General features: G+C 38.7%; 1 protein-coding gene across 9 annotated transcripts in view; it reads left to right on the top strand.

Annotated features, from left to right (window-relative positions):
• Nucleotides 1-24,448, top strand: part of dgkh (diacylglycerol kinase, eta) — a 54,093-nt gene extending 29,645 nt beyond the window's left edge. For 7 of the 9 annotated variants that reach the window (XM_058391875.1, XM_058391879.1, XM_058391874.1 and 4 more), the window contains 24 exons: nt 1,619-1,725; nt 2,077-2,202; nt 2,535-2,637; nt 6,930-7,092; nt 7,209-7,317; nt 7,405-7,544; nt 8,622-8,703; nt 9,010-9,101; nt 9,195-9,294; nt 10,958-11,255; nt 11,465-11,596; nt 12,715-12,849; nt 12,991-13,108; nt 13,427-13,537; nt 13,621-13,717; nt 13,924-14,031; nt 16,197-16,310; nt 16,411-16,545; nt 16,634-16,900; nt 17,009-17,101; nt 17,202-17,321; nt 18,013-18,118; nt 19,320-19,450; nt 22,287-24,448. In XM_058391875.1, coding sequence (XP_058247858.1) covers nt 1,619-1,725; nt 2,077-2,202; nt 2,535-2,637; nt 6,930-7,092; nt 7,209-7,317; nt 7,405-7,544; nt 8,622-8,703; nt 9,010-9,101; nt 9,195-9,294; nt 10,958-11,255; nt 11,465-11,596; nt 12,715-12,849; nt 12,991-13,108; nt 13,427-13,537; nt 13,621-13,717; nt 13,924-14,031; nt 16,197-16,310; nt 16,411-16,545; nt 16,634-16,900; nt 17,009-17,101; nt 17,202-17,321; nt 18,013-18,118; nt 19,320-19,450; nt 22,287-22,373 — 3,074 coding nt within the window. In that variant the 3' untranslated portion in view covers nt 22,374-24,448. The remainder of the gene's footprint in view (nt 1-1,618; nt 1,726-2,076; nt 2,203-2,534; nt 2,638-6,929; nt 7,093-7,208; nt 7,318-7,404; nt 7,545-8,621; nt 8,704-9,009; nt 9,102-9,194; nt 9,295-10,957; nt 11,256-11,464; nt 11,597-12,714; nt 12,850-12,990; nt 13,109-13,426; nt 13,538-13,620; nt 13,718-13,923; nt 14,032-16,196; nt 16,311-16,410; nt 16,546-16,633; nt 16,901-17,008; nt 17,102-17,201; nt 17,322-18,012; nt 18,119-19,319; nt 19,451-22,286) is intronic. The other 2 variants (XM_058391877.1, XM_058391883.1) reach the window with 1 other exon arrangement.
• The last annotated feature ends 2,426 nt before the right edge of the window (nt 24,449-26,874 follow it).

Here is a 26,874-nt window from a genome sequence, read left to right as displayed (position 1 = left end):
AATCAATCAGCCAGTTATTTCTCAATGTGGACCCAGCCAGATGAACAGTTCTAATCTGATTAAACCTGCAATGCAATTTAGTAGAGGAAATCAGAGAGTTGCCAGCCATTAGCTTATTGCTCCTCACCCACACAAGTAGCGTGGGTAGTGGAACAGAGCCTGCAAATGTGTGTGCGTGTGTGTACGTATATGGAAGTTGATCTGTTGACTCAATTTACTCTTATATTCTCTCTGTATATTCAGAGCCTGCCACTTGATGTCAAAAGATAAAGCCCAAAGTTCAAGATTAAGTTGGCAACTTAAGTTTCAAAGCCAGTATTTAAACGGTATACACACACTTCACACCTTTCCTGGGTGGTCCATACAAATGATTAAAATGACCTACACACAGTTTATCCCCACAGGATTCTTTTTGTGCGTGTGTGTGCAGGAGTTTGTCTGACTGATAAAACAGTGGACTCTTCGGGCCTGATGCAATAAGCTGTTTGAGCCTGGAGGTTTTTTTTTATTCTGGCCAAAATTGCTTAATTTTGCTACAGCTTTTTTTTCTCCAGAAAAATTGTGATGCAACCTGTAGAGTTTTTTTTTCCTGTGGAAAAACACTTAATTTGGTGAAATCGTAAGCACAGGATTTTTCTTTTGGACTTTTTTACGATATCCTGTCAACATGTCAACACACAGCCTGCATTTCTCCTCATTCATATGCACTGTGTGAGGGAGAATGCTCTGAAAAAGTGGGAAGTCTGCACAAATACAGGCAGAGAAATGGGAATTGTGACTGATTACATATATACGCTTTGCTGTAATAAACATTGTGGTAGCCAGTTTGCAAATCTGATTTTGTCTACCTCCCTGAACCAGGTGCTTCTATTTGTGGCAAAATGTATAATAACAGAAGAATATTTTAGGATATTTCTGAAGAAACTATATTTAGGAAAGCCATAGTCCTGGTCGAACGGACATGCCTCAGGAACAGCACATCAATTCCCTCACATATCTAAGAAGTTTAACACGTTAAATATACAGTTTAATTCACAGCTCTCTTTTTACATGAATTATTACTTAAGACGAGCATCCTTTATTATTGCCACATTGTCTTTGTTACTGAACTTCCTCTGTTCCTCTGTTCCTTCTTTGTTAAAGAAGTTCCTCTTTAGTCATGAGCATTTTCACAAGTCTGTGGTGGACTAATTGCACTTTACATCAGCTTTTAAACTGCATTTTATGCCTCACACACTGTGTATTTAGTATTTAGTAAGAGTTCAATTTCCTTCGGGATTAATAAAGTATCTATCTATCTATCTATCTATCTATCTATCTATCTATCTATCTATCTATCTATCTATCTATCTATCTATCTATCTATCTATCTATCTATCTAATTGTGTATCATCAAGTTTTGCACTACACCTCCTGATGTATGTAAATCCACCTCCTAGATTTGAAATTGATTTTGGGCCATTTTCATCTATACATGAAGAGGATTTGGTTAAGGCTTGATTCTATTATTAGTTATTCACGTTCATATATAGAAAGATTGAATTGTACTGCCACAACAAAACAGCAGGCTTTCAGCTAAAGGAACTCATAATTGTTTTTCTTCTTTCTTTCTTTGCAGTGTGTAAATTTAAAGCCCACAAAAGGTGTGCTGTCAGGGCCACTAACAACTGTAAATGGACCACACTGGCATCTATTGGGAGAGACATCATTGAGGATGAGGATGGGGTGAGTGACAGCTGAAGGCATGAAATCATGCATTTTTTTTTTATCATGAAGGACAACGGTAGATCAGAAAGCTAGAAGAAGAGGAAATACAATTATATAAAGAATATAAGAGAAGAAAAAGAGAGTTTGAGAGCGAGAAGGTGACGGAAGGTCAACCCAGTGGATTCTGAGACGGCGGAAAAGAAAGAAAGAGAGATTGAAGCAGGGATTGAAGCATGAGGGATGAGGGCAGCAGCCTTAACAACAGAATCTCAGAAAAGCCGCCAGGAGAGAGACAACAGTACTGAAAATAACTAAGGAAAGGAAGACGAACCCAGCAAATATAATGCAGTGTCTGTTTTTGTTCTGTAGATTGCAATGCCACATCAGTGGCTTGAGGGCAACCTTCCAGTCAGTGCCAAGTGTGCTGTGTGTGACAAAACGTGTGGTAGCGTGCTGCGCTTGCAAGACTGGCGCTGTCTATGGTGCAAAGCTATGGTAAGGTCTTAATATTCTTAAAATGGACACAGACCAGCAGATTTATAGTTTCAGTTTAAAGCAGTCTTATTCACAAAGGGCTGATATGGCTGCAGGGTTTCACCAAGATTTCCTGATTTGACTTGTTTAATCAGTTCACCTTAGTCTCCAATCGAAGATAAAGTGTGTGTCCAATTTGGCTGTAATGAAAGCCTGCAGCCACAGCGGCCCTTTGCGGATAAGATTGAAGACACCTGGTTTAAAGCATTAAAGTTGGTGGGACACAGAATTGTTCTTTATTAGTTGATTGAACTTTGTGAGCACTTTCTCAGAATGTGTTTCTGCTTTAACAGGTACACACAGCCTGCATGGATCTCTATCCCCGCAAGTGTCCTCTGGGCCAGTGCAAAGTATCCATCATCCCCCCCACCGCCCTCAACAGTATTGACTCTGATGGTAGGACTCTGAATGATTTCTCTGTTTCATTCATAGAACCTTTTTTTTCTACACTTCTACAATTTTCTGATTTTTAGCCCAGCTCTTATATGAACATTTATTGGTTTCTTTTTTAAGGTATTCTGAATGACCGTCAGAATAGATAAATAATATTGATGTAGCAGATGAAAACAAAAAGGTTATATCAGTCTTCTTCACAGTAACCCGAGGTCTGATTGAAAGTAATTGCAGAAGGCGATGCATTGATGGGTTCTGATTGAGTATACTTGTGCATTTGTGTGTAGGGTTTTTTTTTTTTTTGGGAGTAGATGGAGCGCATTTGGTTTGCTAATCCCTCTAGCAGCAGAAAGAATAATACCTCTTGTCTTGGCCTTCTGACCTGTTGTGATTAGATCAGGGATGTGGAGGATGTGTTCTCTCGGTCATCTAAGATACAGTAGCACATTGTGTTGTGATATCCCTTTACAATGTTTCCATTCTCTCCTCGAGTGCGCGGTCTTGTGCCTGTGCCACATGGAAAGTCACTTCTCCTGCAAGCAAACTGTCTTCTGTGTATGTAAACATAATCGGCTGTGATAGGCCATGAGCTTGGAAAATTCAAGATGAAAGCAAACAGTAGATGTTCCTCTCTCTCTCTCTCTCTCTCTCTCTCTCTCTTTTTCCCTCTCCCTCTCCTTGATGCATTACTAACCTGATGCGGAGGCTTCATCGCTGGACTGTTTACTCAGCCAGCCATCTTAGTGCATTTGCCACTAGAGGTGTGTTTTCCAGGAAATTACATGCCCCTCATTACTGATAGCGAAATATAATGCTATTTCGAAAAGTAGCAGTGCAAAGATCTATTAATCGAGCTGCATGCTGGGAGGTTACCTTTGGTGTTTTCGTGCCAGCAGGCGTGTGCCCTGATCTTTGAGGAAACCCTCTATTGATCAGGCCTCAAAGCCCATGAGGGAAAGAGCTTTGTTTTATTACAGGAATGTGTATCAGAGCTAAATGTTAGTTTGCAGCCAAACACAAAGGCAATAGAAACTAAATTTGATTTTCCTAAAGAAAATACACTATTTGTAAGTAACTCAAATAGTTGGGTGGGAGAAGGGATGCAAGAAAAGTAAACACAAAGACCAAAAGAACATAGAGGATAAAGAGAGAGAGAGAGAGAGTGAGAGAGAGATTATGCAATACTGGGAGAAACAGATGGGTAAATGTTAAAAAGAAAAAGAGAAAGGAAGAGAAAAAAGTAAACAGTGAGATGAAAAGCAGGAAAATGTGACAGTAGAAGAATGAGAGAACAAATGAAAGAGTGTTAGGAAAAAGGATATAGAAAGAGGGAAAAAAGCAAGAGAGAAAGATTGAAAGTGGCAACAAACTTTACAATAAAGTCAAGTCAAGTCACGAAGCTTTTATTGTCATATATAGCTGACGCAGTACGTAGTGAAATGAGACAACGTTTCTCCAGCACCACTCCAGAGGAGATGATTGTAACAGCTGAACCGCGTTATTAGAAGCTGAATGATTTTTATCTCGACACATAATGCATGGCATCCATTTGAAGTGCTGCACATAGGGTTCTTCACTTCTGAGTGGACTGAGGGAACGAGTGAAAGGAAAGTGGCCTTCAGGGCTCAGGAGAGCTTCAGTTGAAGGGGTGTTTTCTTTGTTTTTCCTACTCAGAAGTTGGAAATTGTTTTTTAGTTTTGAGTTTAATTAGGGATGGTCATTGAGGTTTAGTTGGTAGTTCATTTGCCTTGTACTACCTGTGCTTCAGAGGTTTCCTCATGGTACTCTGCTTTCCTCCCCAAACCAAAAACGTGTTGTAGGCTGATTGGCATCTGTAAATTGTCCATCGTGTATCAATGAACTATTGTGCTCTGTCTCAAGCCCACCTGGGATAGACTCCAGGTTCCCTGTGTAGAATAAGCACTACAAAAAATGGATGGATGGATGGATGGATGGATGGAGTTTTAGTTGAATCCAGCATTAAAAGCATTGACTTACTGTGTAATTTTAAGGAGTGTATGTGCGCATGTGTGCACTATGGTGGATAAAGTACTCCCTCTATCCTCAGACCCTCACATGCAAAGGAATTCCTCCTCAGAGCTAAATGGGTAGTGGGTAGTAGAATGGCATCATAATTGGTCACTGACTGCCTTCGGCACATGTACAGCTTCGTGACTCAGTCTTCTGCTGAATGTAGAAAGAGCGAGGAAAAAGCAAGAAAAAGAGAAGAAGTGGAGAGAAACAGTAAAGGAAAGATGAAGAATGGGATGATTGAAGGGAAGAGAGGGATAAAACGCATGTGTAGTGTAGATACACATGCACATTTTAATGTTTCTACAGATGCTCGTGTACATGGAGATGTTGTTGTAAATCAGTTTTTTGTCTGTGTACGCTGAAGTGTTTCCACAGTGCTGAATGCACATGCTGCTAACACGTGACCTGCTCCACTCTCAGACAGTCAGATGCTGTGGGGAAGCTCACTTAGCCCTGCTGTTTGAAACACTCACACACACATGCATGTATACACACACACATACACTCAAATGCACACACTCACAAGCACACACACACTCACAAGCACACACACACACACACTCACAAGCACACACACACACACACACACACAGGGGAACCCTGAAGTCTAAAGTTCCAATAAAACCATCCATTTAAAGATCAATACACCACAAAGTGATACTAATAGATAGAGGGATTTAGAGGCTCAGGATTGTTTCTCTTTACTTTCTCTTGCGTTCCAGAGAATTGTTCATTGTTGATTAGTTATTATCTTTGCTTCTGTGCCGCTGTACAAAGTCTGTGGCATGCTCAGATTCAGGCTTAATTGTATTGTTCAGAGTCAGGCTTGACATTTTTGAAAATGATCCATTAGTGTAACTAAGTGAGCATCTGCATGTTGTGAGTGCTGGAGGTGGAAAATAAACCCTATGTGGTTTACTTTACTTAAGGATAATGTTCACGGAGCTACATGACACCTACATAAATCCTTAATGACGACTGACATAAACAAACATGCACAGTTGGAAAGTCTTTTTCTGGTTACACGTAAAAAGATCACCTTCAGTATTACTGATATTAACATAATACCTGCTTCAAATGCTCGGTTGTTGTTGTGTTTTTACACTTACTGGACTGACTGGCGTTAGATCTGACTCTCTAGCTCCATCGGAAAGTTAAATAAAGGTCACTTTCACAAAAGAGGCTCTGCATTGTCTCCTGAACTAACATTAACATGAATATCTGATTTATTACAGCAGGCATTTGGCTGACCCTTAAGTAAAGTGTGTTTCTTATTTCTGCTTACAAGACTTTTATGAATATTTATGACCATGTTAAGACACTGTAATGACAGGGGTATTTATATTTTTTTCCTTACCATAAATCAGAATGTGCTTGTTTTTGATCTTTGACACGTTACAGGATCACCGGGATGTTCCCCCGACATATCAGGAGTACACTGAGCGCCGAGTCGGTTGTCATAACATTTTAAATTGAAATACGAGATTGAACCTGGATCCTGAACCCATGTCCTAAACCATCAAGAGCTTATTGGAATAAACATTTTGATATATACATGTATTTCAGTTGTCATGAATACCATATACAGTAACACTATCAGTAACATTCAGTTTTGACAAATAAATCAATATTGTGATGAGCCATGTGTGTAAATAAACCCTGAGAAGCCGCCACATAAGACCAAACCATACACTCTTCACCTCACTGTAGTGCTCTTTTTATCAGCTTTGTTCTGGTATCACAGCAAAACACCACCTTTTAGAATAGAATAGAAGGTTTGATTTGTCACATATACATTACAGCACAGTGAAATTCTTTCTTCATATAGTCCAACTATGGAAGTTGGGGTCAGGGCACTTGGTCAGCTATGATACAGCGCTAATGGAGCAGTCAGGGTTAAGGGCCTTGCTCAAGGGCCCAACAGTGGCAGCTGGGCAGGGCTGGGGCTACAACATCCCATGTATTATATCATATTTCTATTAAAGGATTATATCAGTCACATGGTTTTTATTTCCCCTCCTTGTTCTGTATCCTTCCAGACATTAGCACTGTAATGCTCAGTGGAAGGGAACTCATACTCTTAGTGCAAATCAATGTGACTCAGACTTTTTTTTTTGTTTTAATAGGTTGTTAGTCATTGGCCTTGCATAACTCTCACGTAACATTCATTGAGGTATAAAAGCATGTATAAAGATTTTCCTGCAGTGATTCATACTTGTGAAAACACTGTACTGAGTGTAGTATTTTCTGTTTCTCTACAGGCTTTTGGAAAGCCACCTGTCCCCCATCATGTGCCAGTCCACTTCTTGTCTTTGTTAATTCCAAAAGTGGAGACAACCAAGGAGTGAAATTTCTGCGCCGCTTCAAACAGCTACTCAACCCCGCTCAGGTCTTCGACCTAATCAATGGTGGACCTCATTTAGGGTGAGTCCCGCTGAAACCGGGGACTATAGACAGTAAGATTTGTCATTTTATCAGCTGTTCTTGTCTCATTATGCAAACCGTAAAGTTCTTAACATCAGTGATATGATGTTTTTCAGCCTCCGCTTATTTCAGAAGTTTGATAACTTCCGAATCCTTGTATGTGGCGGAGACGGCAGTGTCGGCTGGGTCCTGTCTGAAATTGATAAACTCAATCTTCACAAACAGGTATGTCTTTATTCCTAGATAGATTAGTTAATAAGTGAAAAGTTCTGTATGAACAAGACGACTGAAGATGTTTACTTTTCTTGCCAGTGCCAGCTGGGTGTGTTGCCTCTGGGCACGGGAAATGACCTGGCCCGTGTGCTCGGCTGGGGGCCGTCGTGTGATGATGACACGCAGCTCCCTCAGATACTGGAGAAACTGGAGCGAGCCAGCACCAAGATGCTGGATAGGTACAAACACATCACTTTTATAGACACATCAAACCTACGTAGAAAACCTCAGAAAATGCCTTAGCTACAGGCTGTGGTGAACATATACAGTTTAAGTTACTTGATAAATCTATAGTCTATATGGCAACAAATTCAAATTAATTTTGTGCAGCCATTTATTAGACCATCTGGTCTTATGACCATCACAAAACCATGAGCCATATATCATGTATAATCATGAGCAGGACAGATACGGAGTTCATCCATTTACATTTATACTTACATTTACAGCATTTAGCAGATGCCTTTATCCAGAGCAAGTGCTTTGAAGTCTCTATCAATGAATACATCAATACTGGTACACTAGGTCACAGTCTAAGGATACCATCAGTCTAAATCTCTGTTGGGAGGAAATATAGCACTATATATATATATATATATATATATATATATATATATATATATATATATATATATGAGACTGTTACATTTATGGCATTTGGCTGACATTCCTATCAAGGGCAACTTACATTTTGGTGCATGTTTAATACAGCGGAGCAGTTAAGGGTTAATTGCCTTGCTCACGGGTCCAGCTGTGGCAGCTTGGTGGCTCTGGGATTTGAGCACAACCTTTTGATCAGAAGGCCAATGCCTTAACCACTGAGATAACACTTCCCTAAAGATTTCATAGTTGTCCTTCAAACATCTTCTTTAGGATATTAATATTGATAACATGTAATGTCAGATATCTGAATAATAGTTTATATATATATATATATATATATATATATATATATATATATATATATATATTGCGTATATTATACACAGTCACAGTCACAGACACTGAAAGCAGTTTAAGGCTGGTTTACAACCACATGTTGGGACAGCAGTGTTTCTTTCTGACACACATTGATTTTCACACAGTTCAGGGTTATTTCCTAACAGACTCTTTATGTTGCAAACCCAAGTGAAATTCTTGCAGTGCCAGTCACTTGAGTAAACAGGAAGCTCAGCTGACTCGACAAACAATCTCTGTCGCATCTCTGTTAAGTGTGCATTTTTTGCTAGCATGCACCTGCTCTCTGCTTCTCACAGGTGGAGTATAATGACGTATGAGATTAAAATACCTCCCAAACACAGCTGTCCCGCCACACCCGAGGAGGCCGAGGACTGCCAGGTACATAAAAAGCCAACCCCGAAATCTCATTTGCCTTAATAGATCTGCCGTGTTTCTATCTAAGAGTGCAATATGCAGGACATTATCAATGGAAATAAATTCATTTAGCATTTGCAGTTTTATTTACTCAATCTTCAGTGTTTCTCGGCACAGTGATTCTATGCACCATAGCGCAGGTAGTAAATTTGTACAAACCTCATTGCTGAATGGCAAAACATTTATCTGAATATAAATTCATTTATTTGGGGTGTTAGTAAACCTGAGAGTCCTGAGAAACCCTCCTGTAATGCTGCCATGTTGCTGTAGTTTCAGATATCAGATTATGAGGATTCAGTTGCTGCTCATCTCACAAAGATCCTCAACTCAGATCAGCACTCAGTGGTCATATCATCAGCAAAGTAAGTCAACCCATCCAGTAGTGCACACACATACACACACACACACAGTTAGTGGAACTAAACTGAAACTGAATCTTTTCCTCTCACCTTCAGGATCCTGTGTGAAACAGTGAAGGACTTTGTTGCCAGAGTTGGGAAGTCCTATGAAAAGAGCACAGAGAACACAGAAGAAGCAGAAAGCATGGCTGTGAAGGTATGTTTGCACTGTACCTTGCTTCTATATGAGTTCGGCTTGACTTTTTGTGGAAGAATTTGAAATCCTGCATTTTCAATGCAGCACAGAGTCGTGACTGCCGTCCTGCCACACTGTCAAGCAGCATGATGGCTAACAACCTCTGACACAATAGTTAGCTAAGAATAAATACAAATTAGCTCCAATAAAGTTCTTATCTCTTTTTCCCAGAGGCTAAAAAATGGATTTTGTGCCTGTTTTGGGTGTGCCCCTTTGCCATGTCACACTCCACAGTGGTGATTAATGGCTCATATGAAAGTAGACAGTTTAAGAAATTGCAATTTTTCATAAATATTACTTTGATCTAGCCTACTAGATGCCAAATATTCATAAACAGTTACAAAAAAACAAAAACAGTTTGTTTTTTCACAGAAATGTTTATATTATAAGTAAGTGGTGACATCAAACCCATTTCTGTTCTCTAAGATGCCCCAAGTGCTAAAACCCGAACCTTCAACCAATAATAATAATAATAATAATAATAATAATAATAATACGGTTATCCTAACAAAGGTAAAAGCATCTCACACTGAAAACCAATAGTGTCCTTACTAATTTTTTATCAGGTTTGTGGCCATAAAATAATTTAGTTGTTGATACTGATTGAAAATGGCCGATAAATCGATTTCCATTCAGCCGAAAGAACGGAACACCGGTGTAGGCTACTAGTCTAGTCTCGTAATTAGAGTTTCTACCTGTGATTATTCAATGAATAATGAATGAATAACCCTATTCACTAGTGTTTGCATAAAAAGTAGAGCTTGTAGAGCTGCAGTTTCAATTTAAAAATACATTTAACAAAAAGTATAATGTACATGCAGTATGTGTAAAGTATATAGTACTCCAGATGTAATCTGGCTGCTGACATTGTGTGAAATTCTTCTTAAGCAGTGTAGCAGTAATCTATAGTTATGGCACTAAAATTGGTTTGAAGTCATTGGGAGTAATTGATATACATCTGTACACCTGTGACTGTAACACAATGACTGAATTTTATATTAATTTAAGCCGGTAAACATTATCATTATTCTGTTGTTCTGTTGATAGAGTACCCTAATTTATTCCTTTCCATATGATATTTAGCAAACTAAGCTTATTTTTGACAGACTATATTTTGTGGTGGAAAAATACTTAACCACGAGTCTAATTAAGAATATATGAAATTATTTTTTGGGCATTATATTGCAGTTATCATATTGCCTTTGTCTCCATTTTATAAACTCAATAAGCCACACAGGGACATGTGTTATAGTGCCCTACTCCCTCTCATGACTTATTTCTTTATCAACAAAACAAATAACAATACCTGAGAGATTTGTCACTATTTACCATGGGAATGTAGCAGAAGGCTGTTTGTTTAAAACATATACTTCCAGCAAGTGACTTGAAGCCATTTTTAAGACGTTTATTTTTGTGTAACTCATGCTGCATGAGCAAATCACTGTTACACAAACATACTTTGTCTAGACTTTACAGGAAATTTGGTTTGAGACATTGACATTGAAGTATATTATGTAATTAAATTCTGTTTAGTAGAAACCTGTCAGTTCAGGCTTATTTCGAATCTTAATAGGAATAGTTTTTAATTGAGCTGCATACTGACTCGTGTCTCCTCTCTGTGCAGTGTGCAGTGCTGAATGAGAAGCTGGATTCACTCTTGCAGACCCTGAACACAGAGGCTCAGGCCATAAGTCCTCCCTCTCTCACCACTCCCCCTATTGTAGAAGAGGAGCTGGAGGAAGAGGAGCTGGAGGAGGAGGATCTCAGTGAAGAGTCTCTGACGGAGCTGAAGGAGAAAATGGAGGAGAACGTAACGGAGAAAGATTCTCCACACAAGCTTTTCCGGCCACGTGAGCAGCTCATGCTGCGTGCAAACAGCCTGAAGAAAGCGGTCAGGCAGATCATCGAGCAGGCTGAGAAAAGTAATAATTACAAGCCAGAGATGATTATAATGATTTGCTAGAATCAGCTTTACCTTTGCATCTTAGCAAGCACTAGTGGATGTGTAGTATCCTCCTTTTCTGATTCGTACCATTGTAACACAATGGATCTTTCTTTTTAGGATTTGTGCAGTTCATTAATTGTAAAAATTCATCTTAAAAATTGATATTGTCTTGTTTCTGCCCCCTAGTGGTGGATGAACAGAATGCTCATACAGATGAACAGGACCTGCAGTCTCCTACAGACACCAAAAAGGACATAGAGGAGGAAAACAAGGACAATGAGAAGGACGAGGACACTAAAGAGCTGGAGAGTCTGCCCTGTGAGTTCAAATTGCACTCACGCAATATAAAGTCTTCAGTCAACAACTAATGAGCGTATATATATGCAGTATGTGGTATGTGGTATCAGAATGGGAAGTTAAATGCGTCTTCTCTCAGTATGTTTTAGAGAAAAGTCTGGCAGTGAAGGTGTCTGATTTCTGAAAGAGTGATGATGGTGCCCTCTAGTGGCAAAAGCAAACTATGAACAGTTGTATAAATAATCTGTTTCTGTGTGTGATACAAAATTAAAAGAAAGAAATATGCGCTGAACAGTAAAAAAAATTTTGTTTGGGTATATTTTTTCCTTCTGCAGTATTCACATAACTCATTTTTATCTTTAATATATATGGAATATATATTAAAGAGAGATATATGTGATATATATGGTTTATTGTTGGCTCTGTATTATTTTTTAATTTACTTTTTAACCCTAAACCTTTGATGGATTGCTGTGCTCACAGTCTGGAAGCTTCTACATTTAGGTTATGGATTCCAAAGCAATATATTTGTCTCTATAAGGACCATGCGATTGTGAGCTAGACAGAGCTACTTGCCCAGGATTGAATAAAAGGCTCCTGAAAACATTACAATGTCTTTATCTGCTATTGGTCACTTATGTGAAATTAATTTGAAATATTAACCTTTTTTTAAAAAAGATTATAATCGAATCAAAATGATTGTATTATGTAAAAATAATTACTACGAACATTGTGATGAAGCATTCAATCAACTGTTTGTGGGTGCCAGTTTGATAATCTTACCTTCACTCTTTCTCAGATGTATTCACTGTATTCAGTCAGTGGTCACTTTATAAGGTACAGCTGCCTTGTAGTTACACTCATTTGCACTCAATTTTATTAGGCACGCCTTCTATACATAGATGCAGATTGTAGGTTATCCCATCCCCTCGTAGCTTCCAGTCCTTGCACCCCATCAATACTGTCCTCCATCTTAGTTTTTCATCTTACTGTAGAATTTATACTTGCTGGTATATTTGTCGTCTTCTGTTTTTTCTTTTTATCACAAAATGGCTATCACAGAGAGAAGATTCTTCTGTGACTCTCCTGTGCTGTCTTAAGCTTATATGTTAACGTGCCATCTTTCTTCGTCCCTATAGCGGCAAAGTCACCCTGTTCGCCTACAGAGAGGCGTGTGAGTCGCAGCACACAGTCCTGCGGCTCTTTCTCCATTCCTCCATTCACAACAAGTAAAGAGAACCTGCCTGTCCTCAACACTCGCATCATCTGTCCAGGTATGATTACTCTGATATTAAGTTATGATCCACGAGGGAATAAAGATTCATTATTTATTAAAAGGCTCTAATAGAGTAAATGGAATTATATTGAGGTATTTAAGGCTGCTAATGACACTTTTCTGATCTGCTGGATTTCAGGCTTGCGTGCAGGCCTCGCTGCCTCCATAGCTGGAAGCTCAATCATCAGCAAGATGCTACTTGCCAACATTGATCCATTTGGAGCCACACCATTCATTGACCCTGACCCTGATTCATTGTAAGATCTCCTGACACACCTCTTAATTCCCCCACTGATCCCTCCCACCCCTGCACACACACACACACACACACTTTTTTGTGAACTTAGTACCTATTAAGTAAACACATAAATTCATCTTCTTTACACTTTATTTTTTTACATTTTCTTGGAATAAATTGATTTCTCTTAAATATTCAAAAGTGTGAAAGTAATGTAATTAACCACATAACCTCTTTCTCCATCTTCACAAAGGGTGCCAATAATTATGGCAACAACTTCAAATGCTTCTATACAATATTTATATTTATGCTTATTTATACTTATAAATCTTTGTAGAGAGGGGTATCTGGAGAAGTGCGTCATGAACAATTACTTTGGGATCGGCTTGGATGCAAAGATCTCACTGGAGTTTAACAACAAGCGTGAAGAACATCCTGAGAAATGCAGGTCAGAACCTCTTCTCCTCTCTGGCTATTTTCTATTCATTTTTAGGTGATGTGAATGTTTTTTTTTATGTTCCCCTGTGATAGGAGTCGCACCAAAAATATGATGTGGTACGGAGTCTTAGGCACTAAAGAGCTACTGCAGAGAACCTACAAGAACCTGGAGCAAAAAGTGCAGTTAGAGGTTAGAGAAGACAGGGCCTATAAATTACGTTACATTATAATACACCGTCTACAATCAACTAATGACTCAAATGATGTTTATATGTGTCCCTCTCAGTGCATTGGTTTGGTTCTGTATATAGAATCAGTAGGAAACTGATCTTCATTCATGGCTTGCTGAAAAAAAAAAATTTTTTTGTGTGTTTGTGTGTGTGATGGTTTCCTCAGTGTGATGGACAGTACATCCCGCTCCCCAGTCTCCAGGGCATTGCTGTGCTGAACATCCCCAGCTACGCAGGAGGAACCAACTTCTGGGGTGGGACCAAAGAGGATGATGTAAGAGTCCCAAAAAATCACTTATCTCTCTTCCTGTATCTCTCGTCCTCTCTCTGTGTGGAAATGGCTGTACTACAGCTATGAATTTGACGTTCATTGTTCATGGCATTGTTGGTATTGTTGAAATCTTGGAGTGTGGCCCAGGAATAAATGTTAATACTTCACTATGGGTATTTCCTATTAATTTTTTTTGTATCTGTCAATCTAACGTTGCCTTCATTTGCCACTGGAATTTATCCTACTAAGTGGTAATTACAAGTATGTCATGTTCACATGCATTGTTGTAGAACATGGACATATTTCATATATGTTTATACATATTTCTTTATTTTCTTGCTAATGATAAAGGGATTTTGGTCAAATACAAGCAATTTTCCAAAATATAAAACATGTATAGAATGGTTGCTGATATAAATACATAAATATGAATATAATGAGCCTCCTGGTGGTCCAGCGTCAGGATCCCGTGCTCTCATTGCTGTGACCCGGGTTGGATTCCCAAGCAGGGCACTAATCCAGCCGGTCCTAAGCCCAGATTAAATGAGAGGGTTGCATCAGGAAGGGCATCCGACATAAAACCTGTGCCAAATCAAAACATACGGACCAAATGATCCGCTGTGGTGACCCCAAACAGGGAGCAGCCGGCCGAAGGAATAACAACAACAACAATATGAATAGAATAGGCTCTGAGAAGAATTAGCTGCATTTAGAAAAATGAACAAAACCTGTCATTCAGATAGATAGATATAAAGATAGATAGATAGATAGATAGATAGATAGATAGATAGATAGATAGATAGATAGATAGATAGATAGATACTTTATTCATCCCAATATGAAATTTACAAATATATTCTCTATTCAGGAAAGAAAGTTTTAGTTGAAAGTCTAAATCAAATTTGGATCAAAAATATCGGAATTTCCTGGTAGTAATAACAATTTGCGAGGTCATTCATGTGCAACTTCTCAGTGGAATCTCATCAAGTGACGGCAGCATTATTCAGCCTAATGTGAATCTGATGAGCAGCTGATATCACTAAGAGGAGCAATCTTTCTGTGATGTATTTGGTGGGCTGTCATGTCTCTGTACCTGCATCCAGTCCAGTGTGCAATTACAACAGTTACAATACCCAGGACTCGCAACCAGCTCCAGGTCAGCATTTATCACACAAGACTTTTCAGAGGTTTTTGTACAGTGTTAGAAAAGGTGCTGAATATTGACAATGTGCATTCTCTAAAGTCAGATATGAGCTGACCATGACCAAATGCTTATGAGCAGTTCTTAAGCAAAAGGACTTGCGTTTCATTGTCCGTATATTTTTAGCACACAAATCCCAGCCTGTTCCGAGTTATATTTCTGTTGTTGGCAGATCTTCATAGCAAATAAACACTTGCTGATCCAAAGCCTAGCACAGAACTGGCTATACTCAATTCAGACTTGTCTAGAGTGGTTTAAACTGATGGTTCTGGCCACAGACTGATGCTGTGTTCACAACACCAACCACGCTGGCACCTGCTTTTAAACATAAAAGCAAACACTCAGAAAGGATGCACTCAGAGCTGTGTGTACATATCTATCTTACACTACAGCAGACACTGACCACTTGATCTCCCTTGTAAATATCTGAATATATAATAAGAATGTGTATTGGCAGTGCAGTATTTATCTGGATAAGAAAACCCACACTGAAGGCATTCTCTCCTACTTACCTTTAACTGCTTCTGAGGACAGTTATAACACTAACACTAAATTTGTTGATTTGCGATATTTATTGTTTCCTGCTCTGGCTGCCCAGTCTCCATGGGAGGTTCCACTTCCAATGAACCTTCATCTGAAATAAATGATTTAAACAAGTAAATTGTTTGTATTGGCCCCGTTCTTTTGCTGCAGTAACTCTAACTGGCTTCATGGATTTAGCCAGTTTTTCCATAATAATTTATTACACAGTATTCTTTGTCGAGTAAACAAATGTATACACACACTACAAACATGGTCTACATGGTTTATGGAAATTATCGACTGAATCTCAATTTCTGAAAGTGGTTCATTCCTGTAAAAGTGAGCCAAAAGAAATGTTTGATTATTTTTCTTCCAATGTTTCTCCTGCAACAATACAGATGGAATGAATAAAAAGAATAACAGCACTCTGCTCTTTTCCGTTTAGATATTCTGTGCGCCATCATTCGATGATAAAATCTTGGAGGTAGTGGCTGTATTTGGGAGTATGCAAATGGCAGTGTCCAGAGTGATCAAGCTCCAGCACCACCGTATTGCGCAGGTGAACTTTACATTCAAAAATGTGGCATAGATCATTTGTACTAGTCCCCAAGATTGTAGAGAAATCCTCACATGCTGTTAAACTCTTGTCATTGTCATAGTGTCGTACAGTAAAGATTACCATCCTGGGAGATGAAGGCGTGCCTATTCAAGTGGACGGAGAAGCCTGGATCCAGCCTCCTGGAGTTATTAAGATCCAACACAAGAATAGAGCCCAGATGTTGACCAGAGATAGGGTGAGTGATAGTGTGCAGGTGCAGACTGGACACAATCCAAGTGCTGCTGCTTGTAGTTGAACATTCTGTCCTTGTTTTTCCCCCACAGGCGTTTGAGAACACGCTGAAGTCCTGGGAGGACAAGTTGAAGTATGACAAGCCTCCACTGAGGCCACACCTGTACTCTCAACACTCTGTAGATCTAGCCACTGAGGAAGAAGCTGCACTTGTCCAGATGTGTGCCCGTGCAGCTGAAGAGCTCATCACCAGGATCTGTGAGGCAGCCAAGACAAATGGGCTCCTGGAACAAGAGCTTGCTCATGCTGTAAATGCAGCGTCTCATGCCATCAACAAAACTCACCCCAAGTTCCCTGAGGTGAGATAGCCATCTAACATAATACACTGCAGTTGACCCATATCATATGCACACATGCTTTGCCTAAAGGTTTGTTGTGATGCAATCTACTGTATATATTTCCTTTAGAGTCTGACCAGGAACACAGCCATTGAGGTGACCAGTACAGTGAAGGCCCTGCACAACGAGACTGAGTCACTTCTAGTGGGACGGGTATCATTGGTAAAGCAAATTTGAAAGCAAAATTTTACATTTGCTTGCATTGTATTCTATATCTGTCATGGTGGGTCCTGTTTCATGTTGTGTAATTATGTCTGTACAGCAACTGGAGCCTCCTGATGAGGAGTTATTGTCCAGTGCTTTGCAGTGTGTTGAGGTGGAGTTGGGCAAGCTGACTGAGATCCCGTGGCTTTATCACATTCTCCAGCCCAATGATGAGGAGGTAAGTGTGACTGTGACTGTATATTAAAAAAAACTTGATGCGTAATAATCCTTGACAGCTAGAATTCTATTATACACACCCATCCAACATACTTATCACTTATGGCATGCTCATGGCCATTACCAACATACCCACTGCCATTATACCCAACACCTGCATGTTCATCACCAATAAGCTCAGCACACCTATCACCAACATGCATATCACTGCCCACTGCTAAAATAAATAACCGCAGAAAATCTATCACATAAAACAAATCTTCATTCCCATTCTCAACATTCCCATCATCGATATGTCCATCACCAACATGCACCATCATCAGTGTTAAACATGCTCATAATGACAGACATGTCCATCACCAATATGTCCAACATACCCAACATGATTATTACCAACATAACAAACACATACGTCTTCAAAATAGTTATTACAAAGATGGCAATCACATGTCAGCGAATCATCCAACGCAGGTGACTGAAAAGCCAATCACCAACATGCACCTAATCATCTTAAACACATTCATTACCAACCGTCCTGGCATACCCATGACCAACATGCCCAACATTTCCCTTATTGATGAGTGCAGCATTGAAACACCAACATGCTCATCTCCAGCATACCCAATATTTCCATCATGTCCAGCATTTTCCTGAGAACGATATTTTTTATTTAAATTTTATGTTTGTGATAGGACCACTCCCTGGAGTATGGCAAGAGAAACAGCCGAAGTGGCATGTTCCGTATTGTGCCAAAGTTCAAGAAGGAGAAAGCACTGAAGAAGTCCAGCCCACAGTCAGGTAAGATCACATGGCTGTTCTGACAAAGATATTCACTGGACATTAGAAGATTGCATTTATGGATCATAGTGTTGCCAGAGTTTGGTTTGCAGCTGAGAGGAATGCCAAAACCGTACTGAGAGGCAATCCCGATTTCTCACCTAATGCCATAGTGCAGCGTGAAATAACATGTCTGACCTCTTAAATCCATCACGGCAGTGCTATGAGGCGTGTTTGGTGCCATAGATCTTCATGTAGCATCTGTATCCCACCTCCCAAGAGTTCTCTGTTCTGTGACATCCTCAATACAACCCAACCATCCATGAGCATCCTGCACTTCCTTTGTACATGATGTTGTCCTGTGAGTCAGATACAGTCTCATGTGTCCACACGTGAACAGCAGGCACAAACCACTATGACTAAACTCACCATTAACATACATACACAAAATAAAATCCATAATTCCAGCAGATTCAGGTTGAAACCACTAGACTCTTGAAATGTATAAAATGCAGCGAGTTATAATTATAGAAAATGTCTAAAAAAATATTTTAAACGATTAGATACCTTATATAACATCTATATTACTATTACAAATCAGTGCATATGCAGTAACAGAAATCGCCCTGGTGTTTCAGTAGTGATGTGGGATGATGTCAGCATATAAGTTTAATAATGTATCTCTGACGCATGGCTTCCTGCCTGTGGATGAGCAAGTGTATGGCTGGATGGGAGATGACAGTTGAAACCATGGTTCAGGGTCCAGACATAGATCATTAGGGTGCACAGGCTTAAACCTCCCGTCCTCCCTGCTCTCTCTCTCTCTCTCTCTCTCTCTCTCTCTCTCTCTCTCTCTCTCTCTCTCTCTCTCGCTCTCTCTCTCTCTCTCTTGCTGTCTCCTGTGTCTGCTCTGAATGCAGTGGTGAATGTCCCACTCTGATAACCTGCATGCCAGAAATTACCCTCTGGGTGTGTGCCAGTGACCAGAGACTTCGTACCAAACCAAAACCTGTTTAACCCTCTTTTTGCCAGCTGCTGCCGCCACTCCTTTCTGTGTCTTCTCTTTCTGTTTTTTGATTCCTTCCCTCCTTTGTGGTTGTTGTTGTTGTTGTTTTGTTTTATTTTGTTTTACCTCGGCCCCCTGACTCCATTTGCTCATGTCCTTCGCGGCCTGTACGGGGCTTGGAGACTGAAGGGGCCTTGTTGCTCTTGACTTGTGTAGTTCAGAGGTGGGGCACTGAGGAGGTGGGCGCCTGGCTGGAGCAGCTCAGCTTGGGGGAATACAAAGACACCTTCATCCGCCACGACATCCGCGGCTCCGAGCTCCTGCATCTGGAAAGGAGGGACCTGAAGGTATACACACACGCCCCTTTCGTGCCTCACAATGTCCCTCAGAATAAGCAGAACTTTATCTCTCTTCCTTTAGCTTTCACTGACTCTGTCTCTGTATCTTTTCTGTCCTTTTTTACCTGACCCTGTTTGCTGTTTTGTGCTGCACTGCTCTGCTTGGCTTCCTTTGTGCGAGTGTCGTTTTGGACTTGAACCTACTTACATGCTAACTAACTGTTTGTGGCCCTGCCATGATAAGGCTTTGGAAAGTGTTGAGATTAGAATAGAGTCAGTGAGAGGTGAAAGGGTGAAGAGGGGAAATGCGCTCACATTGAGGGCAGCTAAAAGTGTGACTGCACCTGCAGCATGGTGTGACACATGCATCAGCTCCTGTTGTTTGTTATAGACACATAAGTTCACCGGTGTCATTTGCTAAGATGTGAATGAGCATGCCTCTGTTTGTGTCATTTTTTGAGTACAGCAAGGTGTACGTGTGTGAATGTGTGTGTGTGGCAGAAACAAGAAGAGATTAGATGAAATGTATCTAACAAGTGCAAATCTGCTGCCAAACCGAACTACAATTTCATAGCCATGAAGAATATCCTTGAATTAATATTTAAATCAGTAGCTGAAAACATCATTGACCATTTCCACATCATTGTATTTTATCATTTGCACTTGTTGAGTATATTTAGGTTTTCATACTTGTACTGTGTCAAATGTCACATAAATCACACCAGCAGAACTACGCCACAAACACAAGTCTTTTCTATATAGCGCTTATACATCCAGTAATTAAGACCTCATCTGCAACCTGGCTTCCCTAGTGTCTTTATTGTAGCATCAGTTGTATGTTATTCAGTTATTATCTGTGCTGAATGTATCAACAGTCTTCATGATTAAAAAGAAAGAGAAAAAAAAAGAAAATCATATATGACATGCATGCCAGCCTTGGAAAAACCCATCACATGTTGCTGCGGCTAACTTCTAGTCCAAAAGAAGCAGGTTTTCTGCCTATAGCATAGTAAAAAAAATGTGTTTGGCTACCAGAATTCAGCTGTGGTGACATCTGGCAGGCTTCCCCAGACCTTCACTCATATACAGTTGTTGGACAATGAAACCGAAACAATGGAAATTATAGTGTCAGATGCTTCACACTTATATGCGCTTCACTGATTTCATATTGCATAAATAAGAGCAGTAGTACAGCTCTACATAAAATACTGCAATCCACACAACATAATCAGAGTTTAAAAGAGGACAAATTGTTGGCGTGTGCCTCGCTGGAGCATCTGTGAGCAGAAAAGCAAGTCTTTGTGGTGAATCGAGAGCCACAGTACACAGGGTAATGTCAGCATACCACCACGAAGGATGAACCACACCCGACAGGAGTAACTGTCAGTGTAAGAGGAAGCTGTTGGAAAGAGATGTTCGAGTACTAACTTTAAAAAATTCCACAACTGACAGCAGAATTAAATGCACACCTCAACTGTCCTGTTTACACCAAAACTGTTGGTCGAAAGCACCACAGGGTCACTATTCATGGTCAGTCTGCTATAGTCAGTTTCAATGGTGCCAGCAGCAGAAACCTTGAGCTGTGGACAATGTGTAACATGTATTGTTAAGTCCACTTTCACGGTCTTTCCCACATCTGGGAGAGTTACGGTGTGCTGAAGCCCCAAAGGAGCTTACTACCTGGACTGTTGTGTGCCCAGTCTGAAGCACAGAGGTGGATGAGTGATGGTTTGGGCTGCAATATCATGGTATTCCCTAGGTCCACTACTTGTGCTAGATGGGCACATCATTGACAAGGACTACCAAACCTTTCTGGAGGACCATGTGCAACAAATAGTTCAAACATTGTAGCCTTAAAGGTGGTGCTATGTATCAGGATAATAATGCACCAATACACACAGGCACAAAGACGTGTAAGAGTGATTTGATGAACATGAAATTGAAGCTGAACATCTCCCATGGCCTGCACAGTCACCAGATCTGGATATTATTGAGGCTATTTTGTAGCCAGAAAATGTTTTCCTCCATCAGCGTCAAATAATGTTCTGGCCACTATTCTGCAAGAGGAATGGCTCCAAATCCCTCTGGCCACTGTGCAGGACTTGGATCTATCGTTCCTAAGATGAATTGATGCTGTATTGGCTACAAACATAGGGCCTACACCATACTAACAAATTTTTGTGGTCTAAAAACAGGTGTTATTTTCATTGTCCAACCCCTGTGTAATGCATATAACATGTTCCTTCAAGGATGATGAATTATAGAAAAGGTTCCCCCTCATTTCACATGCCCCTGTCATTTATCTGGAAATTACCTGTGCTTTCTATTAGTTTGTGCAGATTTGAGAAAATAATATTATTTAAAAATGTTATTAGTTTCAATTTTACTAATTTTATTACTATTAATTTATTTATTTTTTCTTAAAGTATTATTTTCATTTTTATATTTATTTTTTTATGTAGGTGAGGATATTTATTTTTATTTATTTATTAATAGTTAATAGTGTTTTTAAGTGTTACAACAGTTAATTTGCTGTTTAGGTTTAGCTTCTGATCAAAATGTGTTATATAGTAATAGCGTTCAAATTTGCTTTGTAAAAGAATGGAGCGTTGCTACAGTATATAGTTTTGCAACACACATATTACTAAGTCCATATTAATAAGTCCATATATTTAGTAAGTAATGAATGTATCTACTTAAACAGGCATAACAACAACATTTTATCACTTTTAAGTCTGTATCTGCTTACACAACTTATTGGTTATTATAAAAAGGAATTAGTACTGTGTCAAACTGATGTATGTACAATATACAAACTGCAAATATGCCATTATTATTTGCACAGGATCTGGGGATCTCGAAGGTGGGTCATATGAAGAGAATTCTCCAGGGAACTAAAGAGCTGGCCAAGAGCGCCATGGTGGACCTGTGAGGCTCGAGGAGTCGTTTCCTTCAGGAGATGTGCACATTTTACAGAGCTGCATTGTCTGGATGAGCTCGGTAATGAAGGGGTTTCCTTCCCCGTGATTTAGCATAGCTTTAGAGTACCTGCGAATGTGTTGTTTCAGTACGAGTGCTGGTGCCAAAAGAATTGTAGTGGTCGAAAATTTTCAGGTGGTTCTTAAGATTTCCAAAAAAAACAAAAACAAAATAAAACAAAAAAGCCATTTCTTATTGCATTGATGGCACAATCAGGTATGCAACTCTCATTGCAGAGGCAACTTCTGGCATCTTAAAAAGAGTCAAGTAGCAAAACAGGACTTCCATAAAGTGTTCACTGTGGGTGAAGCAAGGCCGGGTAATAGCTTGCTGGCATTTCGCCTTGTGGTGAATGGCTACAATAGGACGGAGACGTGATGTGTCAGCAATATTCTTCTTTCGACAGCACTGTTTACATTTTAAGGAGACGGGAAAATGGCTGCTGAAGAGTTGCACTCAAACTGCAATCATAGCAAATGGTTTTTCAGTTCAGAAAGAAAGTGAAGGAAGGGGTTTCCTGAAGCAGTGACATTCTGATGCATGGTGAATTTGCTTGATTTTGGATACGTGTTTCACTGCATGATTAGTGTCATTTTATTTTTTTGTTTCTAATTGTACAAACTAACACTTGAACAAGTTTTCTATGACTTTAGTATGATACCATTTGTTACTACTGAAGCATCCCTGTGGTCTTACTAGACTGCTGTTTCATTTCTATATATTTGTTTGCATGAGACTTCTGTGTCAAATAGCAGTGTCATGTACCATGTTTATTGTAAAAGTGTGCTTTATCGTAGGACATCTATGATTTCTATTTGATTAGGACATCGAGTAACACAGAAATATCAGTTCTTTAAAATAATCAGTAAGGAAGAATACATTGAAGCGACTAGAAAAGCGAATGTTCCCCATACATTTTCTTTAGTTTGCATTAGCATGCAAATTTAAAAGACAAACAAATATCATTTTAAGTATCAGAATATTAGAGTGGAAGTTCTTATTAGGTGTAGGAACTAATGAAGTCACTTTTCTGCATTTTGACTGTAGGCCTATTTGGAACATTTAAGATATTTTACTTGCAATAAGAATCTTGTGTTGGTCATAAGATATCGCAGTTGATCTGCAACTTTGCATAAGTTTCTCATAATGATCTTTCCTTCGAATAAGGATAAAGTATATGTTTGATAAGACACCCAGAACTAAATTGTATTCTTAGCTGGCATTACAGGGTATACAAGTATACGTGAGGTTTTTGTTGGTTAATATATGCACTGTAAATATGTCGAAACAGTCTCTACTGTTAATTCCAGCTGTAAGGAAATGGTTTGTATAGATTAAGGCTAACACGTTCTATAGAGCTTGCACACTTGATTGTGTATAGTGCACCATAATACAGATGTGATTTATAATAATGTTTAGTAATCGCCTTTCTATGTTAAGTGCTGTTGTATTCTATTGAAGGTGCAATATTGTATTTATTTTGATACGTTTTCTTCTCTATGAAGCTTTATTATGCGATATATATATTTTTTTTTTCCAAGGAAAACAAGAAATCAATTCATGCACTCCTGAATCAGTTCATGTTCTTTTAGTTATTTAAGTTTAAGGTGGGCTCGTGGACGTGCCATATTCTCACCAGATTCATAAAATCTTCCTTAAGCAAATCGTTGGTTCTTTCTATTCAATTGTGCTTCCAGGATAATTTGCTAGACAACTGGATGTTCTATTAGACACACTATGGAACTAGCAGAATTGCCTGCTGTGCCTCTTTTATTTTCATTACAATGGAGATTTTCACCCTCCATCTGCAATCATGTCATTAAAGATTTTTATCTAGGTTTCACTTGGGGGTTTATGTCATATTACAATTTTCCTCTAGGGGGTAGCAGAGAACTGAATGTGGGTTTGGTAAAAAAAAATAAAAATAAATAAATAAATAAATAAATAAATCATGGATCCCAAAATGCTTAATAATAATAATCAAAATAATAATGACAAAAATTATATATTTATTCTCTAGATTTTTTTTTTATTTTTTTTATTATTTTTTTTAAAAAGGACATATTCATATCCATTAAATAACTTTGCACTCCCTTTCTATGGAAATAAAAATCTCCAAAATGATCAAATTAAAAATAATAATAATAGACCTAGAGGTTAAAATTAAAAATTGGCCACACATTTGACTGCAGATTAGATGGCAGGCTACGTCTTATGATCGAACTCAGTGCTGTATTGAGAACCTCCAGAATCCGAGTGTGTCAATGTGCCTAAGAGAGTAGAAAACTGTTAGTTACACGAGATTTATTAGGAGAAATGGGAGGAGGCCTGACTCTCTGTGGTTCTAATTTTAACCAACATGGTTATTTTTGGATAATATAAGCATTCACACTACACTCTTAGAAGAAAAAAAAAGGTTCCTCAAGGGTTCTTTAGCTTTCCAAAGGTTTTCTACTTGAAACTTTTTAAAGGAAACCCCACTTTTGTAGGTTTCTGGGTAGAGCCTTTCCCAACAGGGTCAACCTGAAGAACTCTTTAGGGTGCTAATGGAACCTAATGGGGTTTTTTTTTTTCAAAGTGTGTCACATGTAATAATAGTGAATGTAGTCTTAATTTCCATCCTTTTATTTTCACTTTTCATAAACAGATATGCATTGCCCTGGAAAGGAGTCAAAGACTGTTTTCTATTTTCAGTGAGAAAGTGATTTAACCCACACTGATCTAGAGTCATTGCCAATGATGCAAGTAGAACATGCCATCTGCTGTCTGCATATCTTTCTAGAAACTACTACAGTGCAGTGTTAACAATGTGCAGTGCCATACATGCTAACTGTTAGACACCTGTAATGGTGTCATGACCTCTGATTTTAGCACCTTGACAAATTAGGGAATTGATAGCTCCTGAAGAGAGTACTGAGAAAAAGAATTTGGCCTTAGAGATTTAGCATTTCACAACTGTAGCAGGTTAACAGACCTCAGATTAACAGTGCCTCGTATGTGCTTTCATTTTCATTCATTTTCCCCCCAAGTGCAGTCTTCCTCTCAAACTGCAGTTATTTCGTCTGCACACATTCATGCGTATCTGTCTCTGAACAAGCTCTAAAGAGTGTATCCACAAGACTGAGTGTGTTTTTGATAAGATTTCAGGCTCATGCGAGCTCGGGCTTATCTATAGATGGTGTACATAAAGCTGTATACTGCCTGATTTTTTTGAAACCAATTCACATGAGAATTTTTTTAGAGCAGGAGTGCTCTAGAGCATATCGCTGACATGATCTTATTATGAGAAGTGCGATGTGAGTTTCATTTGTTTACATTGTGTTTACAATGGCACAGTTTAATTTGTAAAACTATGTGTATAGCTATATACAACATTTGCATATTTATTAAGGTTAAACTGATGTGTATGTGTTTTCACCATTGGGATATAATGTTACAGTAGTCACTTGTATTGATATCTGGATGATCTTTTGGTAAAGTAGTTGGTAATTTTTATGACTACTAAGTGACTGTTTTCTGTGCCTTTTTATCGTAGGTGCATGATTAACTATTTATTACAATATGAAAGTCACTGAGATGTGTATTTTTGTATCCTGATTGAATAAATGTCTCAATTTTGTTGTACATTTTCAAGTGGTAAAATGGTGCCACTTAATATCTTACTTCTTCAATAAAACCGAATGCATACACAATGTTTGGTATCATGTTTAGTCTCATTTTTTATTGAGTTGTCTTGTGAGTTTTGTGAAATATTGAAACAGGAACAAGTAAAAAGCAAAATAGGAAAGATATAAAGCCAGCTCCAGAATTATTAGCACCGAACCTTTGGTAAAGGTTCACATAAAATGTCTTTGTGGTAAATGAACCTCACACTGGAAATATGAGAGAAAACTTAAATAAAAACTTTTATAAAAACTATTAAATCCTGGCCCTTTTCTTTCTACCCTGTTGAAAGATTAAGTGAAGATGTATATATATACATAAACTACCCTAATTGTTCATTTTTTGATCTGTATACATTGCATTCAGTCACAAAATGATTCATGTGATAGTAGTTTGATAGTAGTAGTCATGTGATCACATGTAACATGCCTAACTCAAATACCCAAGTAGGTTTAAACAAGTTAAGAAAAAAATCATTGACATCTTTCTGTTCCAGTGTTACCTTTTAACCACAGCTGACTGGCCAAACATTAAGTATATAGTCTTTAAACATTAAATATTTAGAATTTTCTTTGTTTGCTGGTTTCATCAAAAAAAAAATCTGTAAAAATATCTTCTTATTTTTATTCTTACAAAGACGCATGATAAATATACACAAAATATACACAACACCAGGAGTTAATGATTACTATGACTGAAAAAGAACACTTTCTATAAAAAAGACACTTTCTAAGTGTCTATAAAGCAGTATAAAATTATACTATGCTTATTTTGCTATACAATTGTATAAA

The sequence above is a fragment of the Hemibagrus wyckioides genome, linkage group LG06 (assembly GCF_019097595.1).
Source record: "Hemibagrus wyckioides isolate EC202008001 linkage group LG06, SWU_Hwy_1.0, whole genome shotgun sequence".
Taxonomy (NCBI): domain Eukaryota; kingdom Metazoa; phylum Chordata; class Actinopteri; order Siluriformes; family Bagridae; genus Hemibagrus; species Hemibagrus wyckioides.
This window is presented reverse-complemented; position numbering and strand designations above follow the sequence as displayed.